General features: G+C 34.8%; 1 protein-coding gene across 1 annotated transcript; it reads right to left on the bottom strand.

Moving 5' to 3' along the window:
- Positions 1-812: 812 nt before the first annotated feature.
- LOC115970930 lies at positions 813-1,559 on the bottom strand. The gene has a single exon (XM_031090556.1). It carries the CDS (start codon positions 1,407-1,409, stop codon positions 1,083-1,085), a length of 327 nt encoding a protein of 108 aa, XP_030946416.1. The 5' UTR covers positions 1,410-1,559; the 3' UTR covers positions 813-1,082.
- Between the last annotated feature and the right edge of the window lie 8,717 nt (positions 1,560-10,276).

The raw sequence follows: 10,276 nt of genomic DNA, 5'->3' as shown, positions 1-10,276 counted from the left end.
AATGTCTGAATTTACTATTTTAGTTCTTGAAAATGAAAAGTAATAAGCTGAGTTTTCAGACGGCCTACCCATGTATCATTTTGACTAGACCAGTCTATCAAAGACCAAATATTTGCATAAAAGAGCCTTCAATTATTTTTTTATGTTTTCTTTTTAATGAATTTTGACCAGTCTATCACTATCAAAGACCAAATAATTTCCTAAGAGCCTTCAATTATTTTTTTATGTTTTCTTTTTAATGAATTTTGACGAGTCTATCAAAGACCAAATAATTTCCTAATATTGGTTATTAGAAAACTATAGCAACTAAAATTGTCCAACATAAATATTATTTGAATTTTACTACTATTTTGATCGCAAACAAGCAATAAACGTTTGCATGCAGAGATTTTTCCCCATTAAAATATCCATGTAAATAAATGTGTTATCTGTGATCAATTCTTGCATCTAATCTAAATCCTGAATTAGCTAAACATAAATGATTGCTTGACAATTGAGCATCCAACTTAAGTTGTTGAAGACGTACTAGGAATCTTTCAACTCAACTTGTATGGGGTTTTTTATGTTTTGTTTCTTCCATGATATCTTCATCTATATATACAGTAAGAAGATTACAATTTACCAAGGACTAAATTCACTCAGTAAGATTTCTTCTAAGATTTTAAATTGTTACTGCACAACACTAAAAAATATTGAACTTTGAGAATGAGAAGAGAAGCTCTATAAGTTAAATTCCAAAACCCAATTCTAAGGTAATACTTTTTTTACTTGGAATAAAGAAGAGGTAGTACTCTTTCTAAGTAGTACAGCTTTTTGTTATTGCAAAGGTTAATTTGAGAGGGAGAGAAGACTTGGACTACTAGTGAATTGGACTTTATTTTACATTCGAACTAAACTTTGTTTTTCATCATATGGACAATTTCATATTGAATATTCATATGGATAGAAAATAAACAAGAGAAATGGATTTACAAATTCCAATTCTGCTGCCAATTCCATATACAACCACATGCATCAAAAATTCAAACTTCAAGGAAGAAACAAAAAAGGGAATTTTACAGTACAGTATAAGTGTAAAACCATTACTTGGTTGTTTCTTCATCATGATTACTAAGCACAGTTTTGATTACAGAAGCATCCATTCTTGCTGATTCTTGCTTCACCCATTTGACAACCCTGTCGGCTTCCCTACTAATCTTCTCCTCCTCCTCCAATGCCTTCTTCAGCTTCCTTTCTTGTTCCTTAACCGAAAAGGTGCTCAAGTCTGATAAAATCTCATCGTTCTTTTCCCACCTTTTGTCGTCTATGTTTGATCCTGAAACCTCGTATCTCCTACTCTTCTTTCCATCGTTCTTGTTGGTGGAGAAACAAAAGCAACAAACTACTCTTTGCGGAGACTCTGACCCCATTAGCAAACTGATCAGAGTTTTAATCAATCAATACCCAGATGTCAAGCTTTGTCCCTTAAAAGCTGTGAGTTCTAGAATCGTTATCTATCTGAGGAAGAGGAAACAAAAATGGAACAGGTTTTGTTGGGATGTGGAGGTGATGAATGATGATGTGTATTTGACTATTGGTGGTCATTATCCTCTTATTATTAATCTCTCAATTAACAAATTGCTGAATTGTTGGGACCCAATGGGTATAATTTTCAAAATGATGAGATTGGATCCAATGAAAGGCGCATATTCACTTACTATGAAGTTGGTGGAGGGTTACATCTATTGCAAAGTATAATTCTCTTTTTATGTCATTGAATACCAAATCAAGATATTAATTTCATCAAAAAATTATGAGATTGTTTAATAAATTAAAAATCAAAAAAAAAAAAAATAGAGATGTTTATCCTATATTGGTTTTGTGTGACTAGTGTCTGCTATTTATAACCACAGTCTACAATTACAAAAGTTAGGCCCTTTTATAATTATACTCTGATTATGTAATGTATTATAAACCCAATTTAGTATTACTATTTATTCAAAAAAAAAAAAAAAAAAGTAGGGATGTTTATCCCATATTGGTTGTGTGTGTCTAGTGTTTATAACCCCAAAGTACAACTACAAAAATGCCTAATAAGTATTATAAACCCGATTTAAAACACTATTATTATTTTCATGACTAGTGTCAGCTGTTTATAAACCCTATTCTACAACTACGAAGGTTAGGCTCTTTTATAGTTGTACTCTGATTATATAATGTATTATAACCCCAGTCTACAACTACAAAAGTTAGGCCCTTTTGTAGTTGTACTCTGATTATATAATGTATTATAAACCAAATTTAAAACACTATTATTATTTTCGTGTGTGTTCTAATAAGTATTACTGTTTACTCAAAAAAAAAAATAGGGATGTTTATCCCATATTAGTTGTGTGTGTCTAGTGTTTATAAACCCGGAATACAACTACAAAAGGGCCTAATAAGTATTATAAACCCGATTTAAAATACTATCATTATTTTCATGTCTAGTGTCCGTTGTTTATAACCTTAGTATACAACTACAAAGATTAGGCCTTTTTGTAGTTATACTCTGATTATATAATGTATTATAAACTTTGTTTAAAATACTATTATTATTTTCGTGTGTGTTTTAATAAGTATTACTATTTACTCAAAAAAAATTAAAAGAACAGTCACTAGAGAAAATTGTGAGATTGAAGCAATTAATATTGTAAGGACTCTTTTTGTAACAAACCGAAACAATGTTGAGTTCGCACGTAAAAAGGCCCAAACAATATCATTTGTAGAGCGTGGGTTTGAAAGGTTAGGCCTTAGTCACCAGACGGTGGGTTTTTCGTGGTCTTCATACATGGTTTAAATCGTGTTCGCCTTGGGAGTCTTTCTCCTGGAGGCGGGCTGGGAGGCTCTGGTTTTTGGCCATTTTTCCCAGCCCCTTCTCTGGATTCCTTCCCTTTCCTTTTATACTTGCATGTGTTCCTTATCCTTCGTCCACGTGTAAGATCGACTTTTCCCAGATTGATACTTGTCCTATTAGCCCATACCCAAAGTGGTTGGGGGTGGTTATAAAAGCTGAAGAGTGTGGCTCTGTCAGGTGCAGAGTATTGAATGGCAGTAAGGACAGCTTTCCCTGGTCGTTATACTTTCTAGCGTATCCTTCTCTATTGACCTAGATATTTTAGATTTTCTTCCAAGCTGATCCTGTACCGTTTTTGCCCTTCCTTCCGGTGAGATCTCGGACATGCCAAGGACTGAATCGTCCTCGGCTGTATCCCAAGGCTATTTTGTACTCGTATTACCGAGCCTGGGCTATAACCTTCCTCGGCTCGGGCCTTGGACCCCAACGAATAAACGTGCCAGGGCCACAAATTATTGGGCACCACAATAGCCCCTCAAAACCCTGCTGTCCAACTTCTTGGTTGGAGGGGAGGGTTTTGGTAATACCAATCCTTTATTACAGCTCGTTTAACTCAGCCTTTCATTAATGTTGGCGTTTCCTCATCTGCCCAGGAAACGTACCGATTTACGAGACATTCCTCTGAATTTATTCACAATGCGCTCCTGCCGTTTGGTTATCCAAAATGTGCCTTTAATGATCTCCTTTTACAAGACCATTTAAATTCGACAGTTATTGACGGTATGAGGAAGTGGAACGGGTATATTCTCGTTTACAGATTTTCTTGGAAATCTGAACAGATTAAATACCTTCCGTTTCACCCTTCATATAAGAAGAAAAAGCAAGAGGTTATTTCTCCTGTACAGAGACCCTTTCAATCCTTCTGAAATCTGAAACCCTTAGCCTCCTCTAGAGTTTACTTTATCCGCTAGTTTACACTTTAAATTGTAATACGTTCGAGATAGGAGTAAGTAATGAAGGAACCATACCCTTCCTAGGAATACCATGTTCTTATGAAGCTGAAAATGGCTCGGTCAGGGCAGGGATGGCAGAGACTCAAGATACCTCTCCTCCTCCTTTCAGCCAAAATCTGAAGCAGGGGTTCGTTGCGTCAAACTTTTGGCGCAATTGAGTTGGGGTTACCCATTATCAGTACCAGTCGCTCTCTCATGAGCATATCTAACATGGCACCAGCGTGTTAGGAGTCAGGACTGACGCAGGGACCAAGTATCCCTGCTTCTTCCTCTCTTCCTTCACTGGTGCCTCCTTTTACCTCTCTTTCTTCTTCTTTCCACCACCAGATCCATCCTGGTGCTTTTCCTTATTCCTCTTCTTCTCCTCCTTCTTTCTCTTCTTCTCCTCCTTCTTTCTCTAAAGAAGGTCCTCCTTTCAATATGAGCGTTACTAGGACAAAGTTTGGAAGGACCTCGGAGACAAGTTTAAAAGAACATCTGACTATTTATTTGTCTTATTGTTGTTTTTTTTTTTTTTTTTGTTTTTGTAATCCACCTTCTGTATAGGCTAGTTTAAGCCCTCCTTTGTACGTTGTAATACTTCTTTATATTAATAAAAGTCGTTATTGCTTTATTTCACATGTTCTATCTCTTTATTTCTGAAATGGTTACGCCATGAATAGACATACTATCTTGTGAATTCTTTTTATTTTTACACTCTGACCGATGTCTAGGACCGAGATCCTAGTTAATAAAAAGATCTTACTCTGTGTTTATAGAAACTATCCGACTTAATAATACTGAATCGACTAAATGATACTTAGGGCTGAAACCCATATTGAGAAGAAAAAGAAAGGATATTATGATGGGCTTATTGAGGCGGTCTGGCACAACACCGCCGACCTGAGAGCACAATACTTAGGGCCGAAATCCCTTATCAAGGAAAAAGACGCTATTATGAACTTACGAGTGCTGTTTGGCACAATAATACCGACTTAAACAAATGACACTTGGGGTCAAAACTCTTACTAATGAAAAGATATTATCATGAATTTAATAGAGTTGTTCAGCACAATAATGCCGATTTGAACAAATGACACTTAGGGTCAAAACTCTTGCTAAGGAAAAGATATTATCATGAATTTAATAAAGTTGTTCAGCACAATAATGCCGATTTGAACAAATGACACTTAGAGTCAAAACTCTTGCTAAGGAAAAGATATTATCATGAATTTAATAGAGTTGTTCAGCACAATAATGCCGACCTAAGAAAACAACACTTACCCCAAAATAGCCGAGATGACAACTGAATGCTCGGTGCGATGTAGGAGGTAATCATCCGAAGACATATAACCCAAAAATGAACAGCCCCTCCAGGTTGCTGAGTAATAGGGTATTTCACCATCTTCCTAACAACTTTCATAGCTTTACCCTTTTCTGGTATTTGACCCGAGGATTGAGCATCTTAGAATTTTTATTAAGTAACCGGCCTTTCCATAGGTTTGAGTCCGAGGACCATACCATACCTTGGTTCTGTCCAAAACTCAGTTTTCTCATCTAAGTAGTTGGTTTCCCCATAGGTTTGAATCCGAAGACCATGTAATACCTTGGTTCTGTCCAAAACTCCATTTTGATAAGTAGTTGGTTTCCCCATAGGTTTGAGTGCGAGGACTAAATACCTTGGTTCTGTCCAAAGCTTCATTTTAATAAGTAGTTGGTTTCCCCATAGGTTTGAGTCCGAGGACCATGCAATACCTTGGTTCCGTCCAAAACTTCATTTTAATAAGTAGTTGGTTTCCCCATAGGTTTGAGTCCGAGAACTATGCAATACCTTGGTTCTGTCCAAAACTCGATAGATATTAATAAGCAGTTGGTTTCCACATAAGTTTGAGTCCGAGGACCATGCAATACCTTGGTTCTGTCCAAAACTTGATAGATATTAATAAGTAGTTGGTTTCCCCATAGGTTTGAGTCCGAGGACCATGCAATACCTTGGTTTTGTCCAAAACTCGATAGATATTAATAAGTAGTTAATTTCCCCATAAGTTTGAGTCTGAGGACCATGCAATACCTTGGTTCTGTCCAAAACTTGATTTTGATAAGTAGTTGGTTTCCCCATAGGTTTGAGTCCGAGGATCATGTAATACCTTGGTTCTGTCCAAAACTCCATTTTGATAAGTAGTTGGTTTCCCTATAGGTTTGAGTCCGAGGACTATGCAAGACCTTGGTTCTGTCCAAAACTTCATTTTAATAAGTAGTTGGTTTCCCCATAGGTTTGAGTCCGAGGACCATGCAATATCTTGGTTCTGTCCAAAACTTGATTTTGATAAGTAGTTGGTTTCCCCATAGGTTTGAGTCCAAGAACCATGCAATACCTTGATTCTATCCAAAACTCGATAGATATTAATAAGTAGTTGGTTTCCCCATAGGTTTGAGTCCGAGGACCATGCAATACCTTGATTCTGTCCAAAACTTGATTTTGATAAGTAATTGGTTTCCCCATAGGTTTGAGTTCAAGGACCATGCAATACCTTGGTTCTGTCCAAAACTCGATTTTTGGCATGGGGCCCTGGTTTTAGGGGGATTAGCTCCTCGGGCAAGCCCCTAGAACCATCCATGCGATTGACGTTACAAAGCGTAGCCCCTAGTCAAGAACCATAGTCTCTAGTGGAACTTTACGCGAGAACACTATAACCGGTTGTTAGAAATGACAAGGGAACTATCTCGACCTACCGCCTATGCCAACACAGAAGCCTTCTCACAGACGGCGCCAATTGTAAGGACTCTTTTTGTAACGAACCGAAACAGTGTTGGGTTCGCACGTAAAAAGGCCCAAACAATATCATTTGTAGAGCGTGGATTTGAAAGGCTAGGCCTTAGTCACCAGACGGTGGGTTTTTCGTGGTTTTCATACATGGTTTAAATCGTGTTCGCCTTGGGAGTCTTTCTCCTAGAGACGAGCTGGGAGGCTCTGGTTTTTGTCCATTTTTCTCAACCCCTTCTCTAGATTCCTTCCCTTTCCTTTTATACTCGCATGTGTTCCTTATCCTTCGTCCACGTGTAGGATCGACTTTTCCCAGACTGATACTTGTCCCATCAGCCCATATCCAAAGTGGTTGGGGGTGGTTGTAAAAGTTGAAGAGTATGGCTCTGTCAGGTGCAGAGTATTGAATGGCAGTAAGGGCAGCTTTCCCTAGTCGTTATACTTTCCAGCGTATCCTTCTCTATTGACCTAGATATTTTAGATTTTCTTCCAAGCTGGTCCTGTACCGTTTTTGCCCTTCCTTCCGGTGAGATCTCGGACATGCCGAGGACTGAATCGTCCTCGGCTGTATCCCAAGGCTATTTTGTACTCGTATTACCGAGCCTGGGCTATAACCTTCCTCGGCTCGGGCTTTGGGCCCCAACGAATAAACGGGCCAAGGCCCCACAAATATATACCAGTAAAATTCAAAATATTATTGCCTTTTGTATCTAATTTCATTGTAAATATGTTTTCACCACCTTTTTGTGGGTCATTTGATTAAAGACATTGTGTCTTCAATTAATTCTTTAAAATTTCTTTCTTTCTCTTATACGCGTCGGCAAGGCAATGCTTTGGCACATGCACTAACCCGGAGAGAAAGACATTCTTTCCTATTTTAGTTTGGAGGAATTCTTTCCCTTTTGACATTTACAAGTTTTATGTTTATGATGTTTTAGCAATAAAATAGCTTGGTCTGCTTTTTGGCCGGTTTCTCAAAAAAAAAAAATCATTATAATGTATTATAAAAATAAAAATAAAAGTGTATGAGAAAATGTAATTTTTCAAACTCTTGTTTCATGGATGTAGCTCACATGGTCGAAGCACGTAAACTCTCTTATCTCTTTTCTCTATCACTCTATCAAAAATGTATAGAACATCTAAACTTATGAAGAGAATACGGTATTTTAAGTGTTAACTTTTTTTCATAATTCCAAATTTAGTTCCTATAAGCACCTGACCTTGGTTATTTTATTCAAACCAGCTAAAGGTCTTGATGGTTTTCCTAAAATAACTTAAGCATGTGGTCATTTTGTTCAAATCTACTAGAGAAAATTCATGGTTTTAATAGTTTTATAATATTTTCTTCCTATAACAGATGATATAAGAGTTTAACGCCTCAACTTGTTATAGGTACAATTTGAGAAATTATGGGTAGCTTATCTTGTGGAGAAAAAGAGATAATCACTCTCATATTAATAATTAATTAACAATATATATTAAAAACCTTGTAACTTAATTGACAATCTTTTAGGGTTTTTAACCTAGATATTTAATGTTCAAATTTTTATCTTATTTGCTTAAATTGTAGATGAATAGACGATGATTATAGATGGAGGAAGAAAATAAATAAATAAATAAATAAGAAGATGAAGAAGTAATAATGATTTATTGTGGGCCTTGAATCATTTGTGATGTGATGTGAAGAGCTTCCACGCCTCAAATGTTTAGGTTAATTGATTGTTGGGAGGATTAAGTTTAGGGTTCATTTGAGTCTCAAAAATAATAATAATAATTTGGAATCATTTAGAGTTAGTTTCCTCAGGTTGATCTAAAACTGGTTGATTGATTCAAAAAAGTAGCCGAGTGGGTGGATTAAAAAACGAAACCCTCCAGGCTTATCTATGTATATTGGTGATCAGAATGTTGAGTAAAAGCATTAATTGTTGACCTTAACTGCCAAATTCAGCTATCGATGTTTCATTAATTTGGCTTTAGAGGAAAGCTCCTCTCTATGAGTTTTCTTTTTGGGCGGAAAGGAAAAAGATGTATAGATTCTAAAGTCTAAACCCCCTCCCAGCCCAATTAAAAAATAATTCGTAAACCTAAACCAAACATTCATTCTTTAGCTCTTTTTCTCTCTCTTTTACTCTCTCTTTTAAATATTCCTTGTTGCATATTGGTTGTTGATGACTAAAACTTGTTTGTTCTTTGCTATTTGTTTTAATGAAAGTTGTTTATAACAACATTTTTTTTATTATAATGAACTGCAAATTTATATTTTATGTTAGGACAGATCATTTGATTCTCAAAAAATTTAAAAAGACAGATTATCATAACATTTTTTTTTATAATAAACTGTAAATATATTTTTATTTTAAGGAAGATTATTTTATTCTTTAAAAAAAAAAAAAAGAGAGAGAGATTATTTTGTACAATAGAAAAAAGAAAAGAAAGGTTGTCTTCTTAGCGTATAATTGCCTCATTGACTCTTACAAACTCAAAGTCTCAAAGCTTAGGCTGCTATATTATATAAATTTCAAAAAAAAAAATTGAGAATATTATAAATTTGGAATACTTAAAAAAGAAATCAACCAAACAAAAAGAGCAAGATTTTTTTTTTTTTTTTTTTGGGTCACCACTAAGCTAACCTCCACAAGACACAACACACAAGTCCCTTCAGTTAATATATATCGCAAACTTAGTAAAAGTACATTCAACATGCCAATAGCATTTTAGCTCAATTAATACTTTTTGGTGTTTCCAACCAAAACATCTATGAATCAAAATCCTCTTCCTTTAACTATTAAATTATAAAAATAAAATAAAAAGTATATTCAACATGTATCTTGTAGAAGCCCATCTCGTAAGAAAAGTAACTATATGAACGGGCATAGACTTATTTGTTTATTTATAACAAACTTGATAGTAGAGATGTCATTTCTTAAAAATTTTGGGTGGGGGCAATGTAAATTCATTAAACCTCAAAAGAAGTTTGTGTAATTTACCCTAAACTTTAAAGGCTGAAAAATCAAGATTGTTTGTAAGGGTACCCAACTTCCTAAGGTCATAACTTTTGAACCTAAAGTCCAATTGATGCAAAATTGGTGTTGGTGGAAATATAATTCCATACATTTTCAAATAAATAAACAAGAGAGAGAGAGAGACTTTGCTCCAATAACTCAATATATTATTATTATTATTATTATTATTATTATTATTATTATTATTATTATTATTATATAGGTTTATTTAAAATATTTTATTATATGATGGGTTAGTTTGTGCTAATATTAAAAGTTTGGTTGATAGGAGAAAATAAAGATTAAAGTGCAAACCCATCAGGTGATACTTCATTGTCAGTGTTACTGAGACGCAAGTTTGGAGTTAGGAGAGCTGAAAAACACCAAAGATAAAGAAAATGGTGGATTAGAATCATTAGACTAGTGTGCATACAGCCAATGATATCACTGTAATAGAACAAACACAGGAGAAAAATTGTTCAGAACCAAATTAAAGAAGAATAGCAGTAATACACCAAATTTGCACAACATTTTTCATAATAATTAAAATAATAAGTATTTTTTGTTAATTCTAATTTAAAACCTCCATTTAAAATTTATAATATTATTATCTACCATTTACAATTTATATTATCACACTAGTGAAACATTATATATACAAAAATAAAAATAAAAATAATTTGACAAAACTTTTCATAATTGT

Source organism: Quercus lobata, chromosome 12 (assembly GCF_001633185.2).
Source record: "Quercus lobata isolate SW786 chromosome 12, ValleyOak3.0 Primary Assembly, whole genome shotgun sequence".
Classification (NCBI taxonomy): domain Eukaryota; kingdom Viridiplantae; phylum Streptophyta; class Magnoliopsida; order Fagales; family Fagaceae; genus Quercus; species Quercus lobata.
Note: the sequence above shows the minus strand (reverse complement) of the source record. Positions and strands in the feature narration are given on the sequence as shown.

Coding starts and splice junctions, on each gene's coding strand:
- LOC115970930 (XM_031090556.1), bottom strand. CDS start 1,409: ATGGGGTCAGAGTCTCCGCAAAGAGTAGTTTGTTGCTTTTGTTTCTCC.